Raw genomic sequence first — 17912 nt, 5'->3', positions numbered from 1 at the left:
GCAGACCAAGCATTCAAAACAGTCAAAACATGTATTAATCCTATTAGTTCAACCAATAATTTGCACCACCTTTGACCAAAACTGGAGCACCGTTAACTTTTGACCCCAGTACAAACTGAAATTGACCTTTGTCACCATTCTTCCTGTATATCTTTTTGGAATATCTATGATCAAACAAATAATGTGGTACAGTTTACAATATGATTGAAGCATTTTAAAATTTTGACCCCTGTTTAATTCTTCAGTTGACCCCTACCTGGCTGTCTATTGAGTATTCAAGTGGCCAATCGATTTTTTTCAAGAGTAATGTTTAAGGAGTATTTGTTCCGAATTTAGTGATTCTTTCACCATTTGTAAGATTTTTTTATTTGCTGCACTAACGGAGAGAGAGAGAGAGAGAGAGAGAGAGAGAGAGAGAGAGAGAGAGAGAGAGAGAGAGAGAGAGAGAGAGAGAGAGAGTGTGTGTGTGTATTTTGAATGAGAGGATATGACGTCACAATGTTTTGAATCTTGCAGCAGTCCGTCACCGCGCTGCACCTCACTTTTATTTTCTTTCCTCCCTTTGGAGGAACAGTAAGTTTAATGTCGCTATAAAATTCTGTCTCGGTAAGTTCACCCTATTAAGAGTTGGTCCGACATAAATTACTGGTGACTTCGTTAAAGTTAACCGAGCAACATTTAGCTAGCGTCGGTGCCAAATGCTAGCACATGCTAGTCAGCTAATTCTCATAAGAGACCGTTTGTTAACACAGCGTCACAAGATAAAATGACCACCGTGTGCTTATTGTTTAATAGTCGTTACCAGGCGATATTTAGAGTACGTGGAGGTAATAACGTTTGGTAATTGCAAGGTGATGTTAGTTAGCATTGAACTGCTGTGGCAGGCTTGTGTATGAAATGATTCTGCATCAAGTCTGCGGGTCTGGACAGTGAATAAAAGTAAAGTTAGATTTAAATAAAAATGCTGTGGGTGCAGATATTTGGTTTGTTTGCGCATGCTACTTTAACACAGGAGTTCATGGGATTCCCTTTGGTTTTCCAGAGTGTGATGATAAATGCTTTCTTCCAGTCCATATAGATGATAGTAGTCTCCCAGATTGAAACGTGATTATTTGCAGTGCCAGGAGAAAACCATTTCCACTCACCTGGAGTACAGCACCAATGCTGCAGATTCCTTGAACTTCATCAGCAAGCAAATGAAGAATTATCCTTGGTCTGTCTCCTCAATTGCAACTGCAACAGACACTGCACGTATTAAACCTCAAGCAAAAGTCCTTGGGGTTATGCCTTACCTCTTGTGAAGTGCCTCGAGTGACTTTATGTTGTGATTTGGTGCTCTGTGAAAGTTGTCATATTGCCTTACACTTTGTCGTCATTTTTGTTGCGCAACATGAAATATTGATTTCATGGGTGCAGTGGTACAGGGATTAGTAGGGCTGCAACTAATGATTTATTTTAGCAATTAGTCCGTTATTTGTTAGGTCCATAAAATGTGAAAAACTAGTGAACAGTGTTAATGTTATCCAGGGCCCATAATGATGCCCACAACTGTTTTGTTCACAGCCCAAAAATTTCAGGTTTACTGCCAGAGAAGAGCAAAGCAGATAGTAAAATGAAGCAGAAAATATTCACATTTATAAGATGAAATCAATAAATTTGTATTGAAAAAAACTCCAAACAATTCATCGATTATCAAAATAGTTGCTGATTAATTTAAACATTGATTAATCATCAATTAATCATTGTAGCTCGAGTGATTTATCACTCCTGGTTCACAGCAAGAAGTTTGTGTGTGTGTGTGTGTGTGTGTGTGTGTGTGTGTGTGTGTGTGTGTGTGTGTGTGTGTGTGTGTGTGTGTGTGTGTGTGTGTGTGTGTGTGTGTGTGTGTGTGTGTGCTATCAATTCCCCTTTCTGTGGATTTTGCACGTTCTCCCTACATCTACATAGTTTTCCTCCCGACACTCTATTTTCCTCCCACCATCAAAACAGGTACATTGTTAGTTTCCCTGGAGGTGTTGGTGGTCAAGGATGGTCTTGACTGTCGTACAGGAAATAATAAAAGTTTACAGCTTGCTTGATCATTCACAATCAGGATACAACAACCCTGAAGAGGTGGTAGAAGCAGTTCTGTAAAAGCCAGCGCTGTAGCCCATTCTTGGATAACGGGTTGCTGCAACACTTTTTACTTTATTTATTTATTTTTTTGCATGAAGGAAAAAAAAAATGTTGTTTGCTGTTTTGGGTGGTGGTGTATGTGTGTTTTCCCGCCCCCAAACTAGAAAGCTAATGTTATGCTAACTGCCAGAACGCTCGTAGCACGGGCCGAGGCGGAGGATTAGCAGCAATCTTCCATTCCAGCTTATTAATTAATCAAAAACCCAGACAGAGCTTTAATTCATTTGAAAGCTTGACTCTTAGTCTTGTCCATCCAAATTGGAAGTCCCAAAAACCAGTTTTATTTGTTGTTATCTATCGTCCTCCTGGTCGTTACTGTGAGTTTCTCTGTGAATTTTCAGAACTTTTGTCTGACTTAGTGCTTAGCTCAGATAAGATAATTATAGTGGGCGATTTTAACATCCACACAGATGCTGAGAATGACAGCCTCAACACTGCATTTAATCTATTATTAGACTCAATTGGCTTTGCTCAAAATGTAAATGAGTCCACCCACCACTTTAATCATATCTTAGATCTTGTTCTGACTTATGGTATGGAAATTGAAGACTTAACAGTATTCCCTGAAAACTCCCTTCTGTCTGATCATTTCTTAATAACATTTACATTTACTCTGATGGACTACCCAGCAGTGGGGAATAAGTTTCATTACACTAGAAGTCTTTCAGAAAGCGCTGTAACTAGGTTTAAGGATATGTTTCCTTCTTTATGTTCCCTAATGCCATATACCAACACAGTGCAGAGTAGCTACCTAAACTCTGTAAGTGAGATAGAGTATCTCGTCAATAGTTTTACATCCTCATTGAAGACAACTTTGGATGCTGTAGCTCCTCTGAAAAAGAGAGCTTTAAATCAGAAGTGCCTGACTCCGTGGTATAACTCACAAACTGGCAGCTTAAAGCAGATAACCTGTATGTTGGAGAGGAAATGGCATCTCACTAATTTAGAAGATCTTCACTTAGCCTGGAAAAAGAGTCTGTTGCTCTATAAAAAAGCCCTCCGTAAAGCTAGGACATCTTACTACTCATCACTAATTGAAGAAAATAAGAACAACCCCAGGTTTCTTTTCAGCACTGTAGCCAGGCTGACAAAGAGTCAGAGCTCTATTGAGCCGAGTATTCCTTTAACTTTAACTAGTAATGACTTCATGACTTTCTTTGCTAATAAAATTTTAACTATTAGAGAAAAAATTACTCATAACCATCCCAAAGACGTATCGTTATCTTTGGCTGCTTTCAGTGATGCCGGTATTTGGTTAGACTCTTTCTCTCAGATTGTTCTGTCTGAGTTATTTTCATTAGTTACTTCATCCAAACCATCAACATGTCTATTAGACCCCATTCCTTCCAGGCTGCTCAAGGAAGCCCTACCATTATTTAATGCTTCGATCTTAAATATGATCAATCTATCTTTATTAGTTGGCTATGTACCACAGGCTTTTAAGGTGGCAGTAATTAAACCATTACTTAAAAAGCCATCACTTGACCCAGCTATCTTAGCTAATTATAGGCCAATCTCCAACCTTCCTTTTCTCTCAAAAATTCTTGAAAGGGTAGTTGTTAAACAGCTAACTGATCATCTGCAGAGGAATGGTCTATTTGAAGAGTTTCAGTCAGGTTTTAGAATTCATCATAGTACAGAAACAGCATTAGTGAAGGTTACAAATGATCTTCTTATGGCCTCAGACAGTGGACTCATCTCTGTGCTTGTTCTGTTAGACCTCAGTGCTGCTTTTGATACTGTTGACCATAAAATTTTATTACAGAGATTAGAGCATGCCATAGGTATTAAAGGCACTGCGCTGCGGTGGTTTGAATCATATTTATCTAATAGATTACAATTTGTTCATGTAAATGGGGAATCTTCTTCACAGACTAAGGTTAATTATGGAGTTCCACAAGGTTCTGTGCTAGGACCAATTTTATTCACTTTATACATGCTTCCCTTAGGCAGTATTATTAGACGGCATTGCTTAAATTTTCATTGTTACGCAGATGATACCCAGCTTTATCTATCCATGAAGCCAGAGGACACACACCAATTAGCTAAACTGCAGGATTGTCTTACAGACATAAGGACATGGATGACCTCTAATTTCCTGCTTTTAAACTCAGATAAAACTGAAGTTATTGTACTTGGCCCTACAAATCTTAGAAACATGGTGTCTAACCAGATCCTTACTCTGGATGGCATTACCCTGACCTCTAGTAATACTGTGAGAAATCTTGGAGTCATTTTTGATCAGGATATGTCATTCAAAGCGCATATTAAACAAATATGTAAGACTGCTTTTTTGCATTTACGCAATATCTCTAAAATTAGAAAGGTCTTGTCTCAGAGTGATGCTGAAAAACTAATTCATGCATTTATTTCCTCTAGGCTGGACTATTGTAATTCATTATTATCAGGTTGTCCTAAAAGTTCCCTGAAAAGCCTTCAGTTAATTCAAAATGCTGCAGCTAGAGTACTGACGGGGACTAGGAGGAGAGAGCATATCTCACCCATATTGGCCTCTCTTCATTGGCTTCCTGTTAATTCTATAATAGAATTTAAAATTCTTCTTCTTACTTATAAGGTTTTGAATAGTCAGGTCCCTTCTTATCTTAGGGACCTCATAGTACCATATCACCACAATAGAGCGCTTCGCTCTCAGACTGCAGGCTTACTTGTAGTTCCTAGGGTTTGTAAGAGTAGAATGGGAGGCAGAGCCTTCAGCTTTCAGGCTCCTCTCCTGTGGAACCAGCTCCCAATTCGGATCAGGGAGACAGACACCCTCTCTACTTTTAAGATTAGGCTTAAAACTTTCCTTTTTGCTAAAGCTTATAGTTAGGGCTGGATCGGGTGACCCTGAACCATCCCTTAGTTATGCTGCTATAGACTTAGACTGCTGGGGGGTTCCCATAATGCATTGAGTGTTTCTTTCTCTTTTTGCTCTGTATGCACCACTCTGCATTTAATCATTAGTGATTGATCTCTGCTCCCCTCCACAGCATGTCTTTTTCCCGGTTCTCTCCCTCAGCCCCAACCAGTCCCAGCAGAAGACTGCCCCTCCCTGAGCCTGGTTCTGCTGGAGGTTTCTTCCTGTTAAAAGGGAGTTTTTCCTTCCCACTGTTGCCAAGTGCTTGCTCACACGGGGTCGTTTTGACCGTTGGGGTTTTTCCGTAATTATTGTATGGCTTTGCCTTACAATATAAAGCGCCTTGGGGCAACTGTTTGTTGTGATTTGGCGCTATATAAATAAAATTGATTTGATTTGATTTATTGGCGGTAGTCACAACTTAATGGAAATAGAAACATTCCTGCCAAGTAGAAAAACCAAGTGCCATGGGGATTGTCACAGTGTTACTTACTAGCCATAACTAGAGGAGATTGACTGCAGAGTAAATATGAGATTACCAGTCACTACTACTCACTGTCATTATTTGTACTATCTGCTGTACCCTATCTATAGCAGTTTATCTATATATTTCCTTGTACTACAGAGCAGGAGAACACAATGGACCTCCACAAAATCATCCATGGTGCCCTGCATGAGTTTATTCAGACATTCATTCCTGATGCAGATCTCAGGTACTGCAGCGGGGACTGTATACTATCATACATACCTGATCCTTTTCAATCAAGATTGATCTTTGTGAGTGTTGCACTAACATATTTCTGTCTGTGTTCTGCAGCACCTTGGATGATGTCCTTCTGTCATACATCACTGGAGTCCTGGAGGATCTTGGCTCTCACCAGAGTGTTGAGGAGAACTTTGATGTGGAAGTCTTTGCTGAAATGCTAGAAGCTTATATACCTGGTTTTGCTGAAATTGACAGGTAAATGGACTTGTAATGTTTGCTGATTCTGTTCCATGTAGGCATGGGCCAGTTACTAGTGTCATGGTATACCACAGTTTGAAAATGCCACGGATACAAAGCTATAAAGATTTCCTCTTTGATGTAATGATGTCTACAAACAGGTCTGGCATCATACGTCACAGATTGGTCAGTAAGCTGTGCTTATCTACAACCCGTGCATCATGATTGAAAGGCTGTGGGAAACACACACACTGAGATGATTGCATCTTAGAGAAGGAAAGCCACCCGATTTGGGGTGTGTTTCTGAAGAGTGACTGAAAGTGCAGGAAAATCCCACACCGCTTTGCTCACTTCAGAGCAACTTTATTAAGAAGTAAACAGCATCAAGAAATAGGTAGTGACCTGATATATTAATGAAATAAATGGCCTGTTGAAAAAGCTAGATAATACAGGTAATTGACAAGGTAATGGCTCAGTCACACAGCACATGACGATTCCTTAATGAAGGGAAAAAGTAAAAAATGTCACAATGCGTTGAGAAAAGGTGGACGAAAGAGCTTTATCACCGAACAGTCTGCGAAGCAAGAGCGCAAAATGGACAAAAGAGGAACTTAACAAAACCGAAGCTCACGATCTCGACGCTTTAACGAAATGCGCCTGGAGCCACAGCTGGAGCAGTGTGTGTCTGCATCTCTGAGTTCCAGGACTCGGCGCTGGGATGGAGCTCATAGCGTCTGAGTCCTGGAGAAACTGCAGACAGAATCTGTGGAGATCTGTGCGCATGTCAGTGGACCACCTGCTCTGGTTCCTCGTCCAGAACAAAAGAGGGATCATCTCCATCATTATCAAAATCCTCACTGTCTGTCGACACGCTGCGCGCTCCGTCTTCCTCCAATTAAAAAAAAAAAAGTGTGCTGTGGTCACTGCTGTATCACTGCATTATGTTCTAAGCCATATATATTGATTTATAACAGAAAACTGTCAAAAGGGAGAATAAATATAAGTGTAAAGATGATTGAATATATCAGAGCAGTAAATTAATCAGTGCGTGTGAACGCGCGCATTGACTCACATGTGCATTATTCCACCAGCTGATCACTGATCCACAACGTGAATTCTTCCTTCCAGAACAGCTCTTTATATAATCATTTTGATTCATCTACCCGTTGCCACATGTATAGAAGGTATGGATTGTCATTCCTACAGTCATATTGTTATATTTAATACAAAATTATAAGCGCACGCAGCAGCTCCTGCTGCCGCTGATGCTGCATTCCAGTACCGTCGGAAATTACACAACTTTTTTGTTGTTTCAAATTCAACAGTTGCTTGTGGCAAAATAATTAATTATATCCACACAAAAGATTCATTCTGGCCTATGTAAGGTGCCTGAGCCCATTGACGCTTTGCCTTTACCTAACCCCAGATTGACATCAGAATCTAGATTTCTATGATAGGATTACTAAAACTGGGCCTTAATAATTTTCAGATTTATGGCTTCCCTAACCCTAACTGACCTAATTTTAAAGCTAGAACCCAAAACAGACCCAGTTATGCCCTAATGTAGACATTTTAGTTATGCAGAAAAGCTAAATTAAGGAAACATATTTTATATGGCTCATCAATTCCACTTCGTGCAGAACTGCAGTAAAACATAGGCACAGAGTTATAATGATTAAACATTTTTGTTTTTTTAAAAATATTTTATTATTATCATTGTTATTATTACAAGTAGTATAAAAAAATGACTTCAGATGTGGACCTTTACTGTAAGGGTGTTGTGGGGAAATGTTCCGTGATCTTTCTGCCTGGATGAGACACTGGTTTACAAAGTTTGTGAACAGGAAGAATGGAGAATTGTGTATTTATGTGGAAAGCACTTCCTGATTGACAGGTACGAAGGTTTTATTTGTGTTTTTATCTTGTGCCGTACTCGGAAGCAAAGTATACATTTTTTTTTAAAACTTAGCATTGGTGTGCTGCTGTTTTGTGTTTAGCTGCTGTTGGCTCTGTGCTAACACAGCCAGATGACGTGCACAGACTTTGAGCCCTAAATTAGAGCAGATGTGCTGCTCTTGTTTGTTGCATTGCGAACTTAGGGCACGCAACATCCAGCACTGTCTTAGGAATGAATTGCCGGTATCGGTACTCTGATAATACCCTGATCTGGTGTAGACCTCTAGTGCCATATCAGCATTTGGATGCATGCAGGATCTCCTGGGGTGGCCCCAAGCTAAAATGGGTGCAGGCATTTGGAAAAACAATAAACTTGCTATGGTTAGATTTAAAAACAAAACACAGTAGAGTCAGCAAGTGTTTTAAGAAAAACGCGTCTTAACAAAATGCATTACACTTTGGAATCATGAATGACTCCTCTTACCACTCAGTGGAAAAATTATTACTGTTCATTGTACAGCAGATGAATACTCCCAAAAAAGTGGCAAGCTACTCTGTGATAGTTTGAATTTATCCTGACAAGCTTCAATTGTGAGGTCTGTGAGTCCACAATGTAATATTAAATAAAAATGTTGGTTTACATGAGAGTTACAAACTGTAGCTATGCTGCAGCAGAGAAAGTGATTAAGCACATCATTACTGAAAAATGTGTCACACCATATAACACTGTGTGCCACTGTACTTTTGCCTAAGGTTTTCATATCGGCAAACCTGGCCCATGAAGGCTTAAGTGGCTGAGTGAACCACACAACTTTGTCACACTGTCTCTCTACTGTGTCTCATTTTACAGCGTCAAAGTCTGTGAAATGATGTTCAGCCTGGCTTCAAAACTAGCCACAGCTCGGACCACAGGTAATGCTAAAGTCGTACTTTTGGTCATATTTTAGTCGAGTGGTTCAAAAACATGGGGGTCGGTTGCATGGGGCAGTAACAGTTATGACGGATCCAAACCAAGTAAGACTATAAAAAGCCCAGTTAGCTAAGTGAAACTACAGGAATCACATAATGTAGTTGATGAGATTTTTAATGGAAAAGAGGAAAAAAAAAACAGATGGTGCCTCAAAACCAAAAGACCATCAATCCTGCCTTGTCGTTGGGTTCTGTGGCAGTTTTGTCAGTCTTTAGGTTGATGTGTCTTTATTTTGTAGAAAATGCAGTTTAAAAAAGCACTGAATGTACCCAAACACACAGTATACATTTAAGACTGCACAATGTTACACAAATAAATAAAGCACACGCAGGTGAAGGTCGTATCAATACTGTGGTCAGATGAGTAGTGTGCAACGCATTTTCTAATTCAGCAGAAGTATGTTAATGCTATGTATAGAATAATTAATAGTATAGGGCTCTGTGTTTGAGATTTTATTTTTATTTTCATCTATCAAATATAATTGACTATTTGTAATTTTTGTCAGGTTAGATGGCCGTCTTCAATCATAACATTAATTCTACAGCATTTTGAAGTTATTTTATTTACTTTTTCCTTTTTAGCTGACAAGGAAAACGGAATGCTGAAGTCAAGACCAGATGACCTTTCTTTGAAACTCAGCAATTTGCCCAGTGGCTCGCCACCAGGGAGAGAGATGCAGTGCCTTACGACGCCAGCAGAGGGCGCCACAGCTAAGGTTAATTGATTTTTATTTTACTTAATTATTTTTGTCAAACTCTGTTATTTATATTTCTTTAACAAGCAATTTCCACCAAACTGGCACACCCAAAGTGTTGTTTATACAACTCTTGTACATGTGAAAAAGAAGAAAGTTTTACCAGCTGACATAACATTGTAAATTTCATGATCATGAGTGTCAAGTTTAAACATTCTGAGGTTCACCATAATAAAACACACAAATATTTAGGCAAAGCAGGATGTTTTAAATTAAATTAAACATTTTTCAGTGTTGTATTTCAAGGCAGTTCCTTGGATTAACTCTTGTGATGTTGGTAAATGTGTAAAACCTGACTGCAGACAGATTTGACGTGAGTGAACGAAAAAGTTTCAAAAACATTGCAAAAACAGTGTTTTTAATTTGCTGTTACTAATTTGCAGTACAAATGAAAAGTTTGATACCATCCCCAGCCATATTTAATAAATGTTTTAATTCCAATTTTACTTTCCCATTCTGTTGTATATTTCATCCCATATTTGTGATACAGATTCCAGAATAATATTCCAAAACACACTTACTCTAAAGGTTTTTGGTTTACCATCACTAACTTACAGTAGATGAAAAGTTTTGTTGTCATCTCTAGCTACATGTTCAGTCACTTTTTCATTCCAGTTTTACATTTCCATTCTGTTTTTTATTTCATGCCATATTTGTGAGATGGATTCTAGAAAAAAAAACCTAAATCATGGGTATTGCAAAGGTTTTACAACATTTACAGTCGCTAACTTATAGTACAGACTAAAACTTTTGTCATCATCCTTACCCACATGTTCTATCAATTCTTTAATTCTGGTTTGTTTTCCCATTCTGTTGTATATTTTGTAGCATATTTGGACACAGAGTGGGTATCATATTTCTCTCTACAGTTGCTAACTTTTTGCTGGCACTTGCATGTAGGCAGGCGCCAAATCCAGTAGATGTTAGACGTGTCTATGCGCTATTACAGTGTATCCAGAAAGTATTCACAGCACTTCAGTTTTTACACATTTTGTTGTTACAGCATTATGCCAAAAGGGAATTAATTTATTTTTTCCTCTCAAAATTCTACTCACATCACACCATAATGACAACATGATAAAAGGTTTGTTTTATTTTTTAAATGTTTGCAAATTTATTAAAGTGAAAAAAAAAAACCAAGGGAGCACCTAAAGGGACTGACTTTTTTTTTTTTATTAAAAATGAAAAGCTAAGAAATCACATGTACATAAGTATTCACACCCTTTGCTCAATACGTTGTTGATGCATCTTTGGCAGCAATTACAGCTTCAAGTCTTCTTGAATATGATGCCACGAGCTTGGTGCACCTATCTTTGGGCAGTTTTGCCCATTCCTCTTTGCAGCACCTCTCAAGCTCCATCAGGTTGGATGGGGAGCATCAGTGCACAGCCATTTTTAGATCTCTCCAGAGATGTTCATTCGGTCTGGGCTCTGGTTGGGTCACTCAAGAACATTCACAGAGTTGTCCTGAAGCCACTCCTTTGATATCTTGGCTGTGTGTTTAAGATCATTATTATGCTGAAAGATGAGCTGTTGCCAAAGTCTGAGGTCATGAGTGCTCTGGAGCAGGTATTCATCCAGGATGTCTCTGTACATTGCTGCATTCATCTTTCCCTCAATCCTGACAAGTCTCCCAGTTGCTGCCACTGAAAAACATCCCTACAGCATGATGCTGCCACCACCATGCTTCACTGCAAGGATGGTGCTTGATTTCCACCAAACATGACACCTGGCATTCACACCAAAAAGTTCAGTTTTTGTCTCATCAGACCAGAGAATTTTTTTTTGTCATTGTCTGAGAGTCCTTCAGGTGCCTTTTGGTAAACTCCAGGCAGGCTGCCATGTGCCTTTTACAAATGAGGGGCTTCTGTCTGGCCACTCTACCATACATGCCTGACTGGTGGATATCTGCAGAGATGGTTGTCCTTCTGGAAGAGTCTCCTCTCTCCACAGAGGAATACTGGAGCTCTGACAGAATGACCATCGGGTTCTTAGTCACCTCCTTAACTAAGACCCTTCTCCCCCGATTGCTCCGTTTAGACGAATGGCCAGCTCTACTAAGAGTCCTGGTGGATCTGAACTTCTATTTATAGATGATGAAGGCCACTTTACTCATTGGGACCTTCAAAGCAGAAATGTCTCTGTTCCCTTCCCCAGTTTTGTGCCTTGAGACAGTCCTGTCTTGGAGGTCTACAGACAATTCTTTTGACTTCATGCTTGGTTTGTGCTCTGAGATACTGTGGGACTCTATATGTCGACAGGTGTGTGCCTCATGTCCAATAAACATAATTTACCACAGGTGGACTGCAGTTAAGCTATAGAAACATCTCAAGGATGATCAGTGGAAACAGGATGCACCTGAGCTCAATTCTGAGCCTCATGGCAAAGGCTGTGAATGCTTATGGCCCGGTCACACGGCACACAACGATTTCTGAACGAAGGGAAAAAAGTAAAAAAGTCGCAATTCGTTGAGAAAAGGTCGACAAACGAGTTTTATCACCAAATAGCCTGCGAATCAAGAGCGCAAAAGGAACAAAAAAGAAACAAAACAAAAACTAAGCTAATGTTGATCTCCACGCTTTAAGCCAAGTGGTTGGAGCCACTGCTAGAGCAGTGTATGTCTGCATATCTGCGTTCCACAGCACTGGGACAGAGCTCATAGTGCCTGAGTCCTGGGGAAACTGCAAATAGAAGCATGCGATGTGACCCACTGTGGAAATTTGTGCACACGTCAGTGGATCCACCTGCTGTAGTTCCTCGTCCAGAACAAAAGAGGGATCATCTCCTCATGAGAATCCTCACTATCTGGTTCAGACTGACGGCACACTGCGTGCTCCAATTAAAAAAAAAAAAAAACACTGGTGTGCTGTGGTGGCTGCTATTTCACTGTATTATGTTACTAAGCCCCCCGCGACCCTTAATTGGACTAAGCGGTAGAAGATGAATGAATGAATGTTACTAAGCCATATATATTGATTTAAACAGAAAATTATGAAAGGGGGGAATAAATATAAGTGTAAAGATGATTGAATATATCAGAGCAGTAAATTGATCAGTCCATGTGAACGCTGCGCATTGACTCCCCATGTGCCGTTATTTCCACCAGCTGGCACTGATCCACAACGTGAATTCTGCCTTCTAGAACAGTTCTTATATAATCTTCTGAATCATCTACCTGTTGCCACATATACAGAAGGGTTGGATTCTCATTCCTACACTCAATGTTATATTTAATTAAAAAAAAAAATCATAACCACACACAGGAGGCGATGGCTGCTGCTGAAGCTGCATTCAAGTACCGTTGGAACTTATGCGACTTTTTTGTTGTTTCAAATTCAGCAGTTGCTTCTAGCACTAGCTTGGTTTTCATTTTATTTTTGGTAAAATAATTCATTGTATCCACACAAAAGATTAATTCTAGCCTATATAAGGTGCCTGAGCCTAGTGAAGCAGACCCCCACCCAGATAAAAAACAAAATCTAAGCAAACAGGCTGAGTTTGCACTGTAGTTTCCGGCGGTACATGAACGCAGCGGCAGCAGGAGTGCTTACAAACTGGCTTCTGTACTGTATGAAAACATTCAGCAGGTTGAACAAAGTCAAACTAAACGCTAACATTACAAAAACTAAGCAAACAATAAGAAACTGTCGAAAACGACAGCAAAACAAAATACGGACAAATTGAGGTTCTCAGGGGCATTCGTTCATATTTTTCAAGTTTAAAAATCCTGACGAAGCGCCAGCTGCAGGAACAAAGCTGTGCGAAGTTTAAACGATGCCAATGAAAGTCCAGATTTCTTTTTTCGTTTTGGCTTTGTTGCCCTTCGTTAAGTGTCGTGACCGGGCTTTTATGTACATGTAATTTCTTAGTTTTTTGTTTTTTAATAAATTTGCAACAATCTAAAAAAAAAAAAATAAAACTTCACATCGTCATTTTGTGGTATTGTGTGTAGAAGTTTGAGGGAAAAAATTTATTTCATCCATTTTGGAATAAGGCTGTAACATAAAAAATGTGGGAAAAACTGCAGCGCTGTGAATACTTCTGGATACACGGTACATTGGCACAACAAAGCTGCATTTATGATTGATGAGGTTAATCACCATCTGATGACTTAATCCTCATTATGGTATGTTTTTTATTTGATGAGTCACAAGATTATAGCGTTTATTTTTTGGGGGGTGGGGGGGTACGTTCTGCCTGGGATGGACTAATCCAGCCACTCACTTACTCACCCTCTCATCTCGATTTTTTTTTTTTTTTTGAGAAGCACTGTTACCAGCACAGGGAAAACTAATGTAAATGTGTATTCTCCCAGGAGCCAGTGTCTGAGTGGGAGACCCAGGAGCAGCACCTGCTGGAGATGTTTCCCAAGTGTAGTTTGTCTGAGGCTCGCAGCGCCTTGTCTATCGCTAAGGGAGACATGGAGGAAGCTGTGCGCCTCATCATAGAAGGTGACGTCCAGCTCAGTCCCACTCCACTTGTGAGTCTCTCACACAGAAAGAACAGTCAGTGGATCCCCATGTTGTGTTTGTTTTGGCCAGTAACGATTATCTTCTGTTCCATCAGGTAAACCATGGGAAGAGTGCACCCTTACTAGCTGACCAAAAACTGAAAGAGAGCATTTTGGAGAAGTAAATCAGACATCACCAATATCACCCAGCCAGCAGAGCACTCCTCATGTAATTATTAGTGTTTAATCAGGTTGTTTGATTGTCACAGGTACATGCTGGTGGACAGAGAAGACGACAATAAAACACATCGGCCTGTCGCCCCAAAGGATGTAAGTCCATGTTCATAACGTGTACTCAGTGTGGCTTGTTTGGGTTAGTTTTTGTTGGGGTTTTTTTCCCCCCTGCTCCCTCCGAAACCCTACACCAAAACCCACCTTTCTGTCCACAGGCTCCAAAGAAGCTAGTTCGTTACCACAGTAACCAGGTAGTAACCACAAAAGGAGAACGATACCAGCTTGTGAAGAAAAACGAGGCAGAGGACATGAAAAATACGTACGTCAACCTGAAGCCCGCTCGAAAATACAGATTCCATTGATGATGAGCACAATACTGCCAGAGCAGCTCCTGGCAATGTTGTTTACACTGTTTTTAATTTATTACTGTATTTTCCGGAGTATAAGTCGTGGGGGGTTTTGTTTGTTTGTTTGTTTTTACTTGGGAGGCCCTGCGACTTATACTTTGGTGCAACTTGTATACTGAAAATTCACACTTATTAATAATAGTAATTATGATAATTTATATAGAACTTTCCCAAGAATCAAAGCACTAAACAAAATAAACTCCGATATAATACAAGAAAAAAAATGCCAGTAATAAAAAAAATACTCTACAACAATGCACAAAAATCCCAAATTAAAGAGCTCATAACAGAGAAAAAGGTGCAACTTATATATATTTTTTTCCTCTTCGAGGCATTTTTTGGAGCAGTGTGACTTATACTCCAGAAAATATGGTACATTGATTTCCCCCCCTGAGGTTTAGATATTTTCTAGCTGAAGAATATTTTGGTGGTGTGTCAGTGGTTAGTTTTATTATTAGTTTTTTTTTTTTAACATTACATGCCTTGATTAAAACACTTAATGGCAGTGCTTCAGTTGTGTCACTGTTCATGTCTTTGAAGATCTTTTTGTTTTTGTGCCACACACACCCACCCCTTAAGGGATGTTGTATCTGGTTTTTGTGTTTTACATTTTGATTACTACTTTTTGACATCTCAGCAGGTCTGACAACGCACAGGATTTTTTTTTTTTTTTACTTCATCATTCATCTGATTTTATTTTCCGTTATTGCATATTAAATAAATTAATGATTACAACAGGAAATCATGAAGATTATTCTGTTGTGTTTATGTAACAAGTTCCATTTGAGTGGTGCTATATTATTCTGTACAGTACAACTGCTTAGTAATCTATGATGAAAGTTTCATCAACTTGTATTTTTCTCCCTAGATTTGCAGTGATGTGAAAATGTTTTTGTTTTTTTTACATTTGTTGTTACAAAAATAGTTTTAAAGGTGAATAGTTTTATTGGGAACACATGTACATTGTCAGCATTTGAACATTGTAGGTTCCCACTATAACCCTCTTTGTTGTGACTCCTATAGTTGATATGGCTTGCAACATGTTACCTTAAGTTTAAGTTTTATTTATTTCTAGGGCTGCAACAAACGATTATCATAACTGATTGAGGAACTAATCAGTTTAATTCATGAGTTGTTTGGACATTAAAATTTCAGGAAATGGTGAAAAAGCTGCTTTCCAGATTCCATAAACTAATAAAATAAACCAAAAAGTATCCATGTTTAAGAAGCTGACAGAGAATTTGGATTAAAAAGAAAAACTTGAATCATTTATCAAAAGACTAAACAATTTAAAAGTAGATTAATAATCAGTTAATTGTTGCAACTCTGTTGTGTCTGCAAAACTGATCAATCCTGAGTGAACCGCATCATTTAACTTTTACCTCATCCCATGTCCTTGATGTGTTTTTAGGAAGTGCACAGGTTATAGACTGAGTTCCTCGCATCTACAGCGTTATTCCAAATGCCACTAAACACCTTAATTATTATGACATCTGTGGAACTGGGTTTCTCACCAGTCACATCCAGCTTTCAACCTATTGTTTCCTGATGCTGCATAGACAGTATTGAAACAATGTGGGGTTTTTTTACTCACTATTTTAGGATTAAACAGTTCATCACACACAGACATCCAAATGTCACAAAATGCCCAATTTATCAACAGTAAAGCATCATTTTAAAAAGTATAAAACTACAACTTGAGCACTGTGCTCGTAGAGCACAAATCTCCACCAACACTAGTTTCCAATTCCACAAATTTTTAGCTTTGAAAATTTTTCAAGGTCAATCGTGTTAGAAGTGGCTTTTCATAAGCTATAATTCAAAATATAGATCAAAAGGGCTTTTCAATATTAAAATCAAAACATCCACTAAATCCACAATACAGATTAGATGCAGATCATCTTAAGTCTATTCATTGAGAGTGCCAGTTTGCACCTCATTGTCACAATGAGAGCGAGTGAAGCACTTTTGATTGAGATATAATGCAAAATATACATTAAATGGGGTGTTACATTTAAATGACCACAAAATCTGTTGTCTGGATCAAACTTTTCATTTGATACAGGCTACCACCCTACATAACAGTGTCAAATATGAAAAAAAATTCAGGCTTAAGAGTTGTGAATTTTTTGGAAATTCATTCAATGTTAAAAATAGGTATTTTTCCAGTTTTTCCTGACTTTGACCTTTGACCTTGAAAATTGAACCAGTTCTTGACTATCAGAATATGAATACTCTGTAAATAAAATAAAATTCATAACGATATATGGAAAAAATTTGGGGTACAGACGGTTCACAAATGAGTGAAAACAATTTTGATGGCAGTGGTAATTGGGCTGAGTAATATTGCACCACATTATTACGAATATTCCCCTCGAGTATCAGCAAATGCATTTAGTAAACTTTAGTTTTTGACTGAATGACAGTGATTTATCTCAATGTTGAACTGAAACAAATTCATCTTTTTATTTATTTTTTTTCAAATTGCTAAGTGTGTATGTAATTAAATTTTATTGTGAAGGTCTTGTGATTTCAGGGTATGTTTGCAGAATATTTATTACTGAATTCATATATGCTCCCTCAAATTTTACTGTGCTTATAGTTAGTGGATTATGATGGGATATTTCTTACTGTAAACTTGTAAGTTTGTTTTGTTTTTATGATGTGGCCTGGCGTGGGGCAAACTGTAAACTGTTCTTTTCCAATTGGTGTAATATAGTTTTCCAGAGTAACTGTAACACAGTCATATACGTAAAAAGAAATTAGTTAGCGATACTTGTCATTATTAACTGTGTGATAGAGTTGTTATAGAGCTGATTTGTTGAAACTGGGTTTGTCAGTTTCAACCCTTTGGAAAAAAAAAACTACAGCACAATTTATAGTGAATAAATACTAATTTTTTTTAGACTGACATCGTATTGCCTGATTTATTCACTCATTATTTAATCAAGATATAATCTAACGTGAGCTAGAATGATTTATTTGAAACTTTTTTGAAACATCTTTCAGCATTAAGAGTTTAGTGGTGCAACAAATTCACTTTTCACAATAAACAAAGAGCACATACTGCATGTTAAAAAGGAAGAACATGCCCTGGTCTCCATCAACACATCATTTAAAATTTAAAGCTTTTTATTGCTCAAATAGCAAACATCTGATGTAATGTTTTACAGCAATATTAAGTGCCAAAATTCACCAAGGCACAAACAAAAAAATGAGACTGCCG

General features: G+C 38.4%; 1 protein-coding gene across 1 annotated transcript; it reads left to right on the top strand.

Annotated features, from left to right (window-relative positions):
• Positions 1–485: 485 nt before the first annotated feature.
• On the top strand, positions 486–14764 carry cuedc2 (CUE domain containing 2). Its single transcript, XM_034184661.1, has 9 exons — positions 486–606; positions 5660–5745; positions 5850–5993; positions 8722–8783; positions 9423–9556; positions 13911–14075; positions 14162–14226; positions 14315–14375; positions 14495–14764. The coding sequence occupies exons 2-9, from the start codon at positions 5672–5674 to the stop codon at positions 14639–14641; spliced, it is 852 nt and encodes a 283-aa protein (XP_034040552.1). The 5' UTR covers positions 486–606; positions 5660–5671; the 3' UTR covers positions 14642–14764.
• The last annotated feature ends 3148 nt before the right edge of the window (positions 14765–17912 follow it).

This window comes from Thalassophryne amazonica, chromosome 13, assembly GCF_902500255.1.
Source record: "Thalassophryne amazonica chromosome 13, fThaAma1.1, whole genome shotgun sequence".
Lineage (NCBI taxonomy): Eukaryota > Metazoa > Chordata > Actinopteri > Batrachoidiformes > Batrachoididae > Thalassophryne > Thalassophryne amazonica.
The sequence above is the reverse complement of the archived record's forward strand: the minus strand, read 5'-3'. Positions and strand labels throughout refer to the sequence as shown.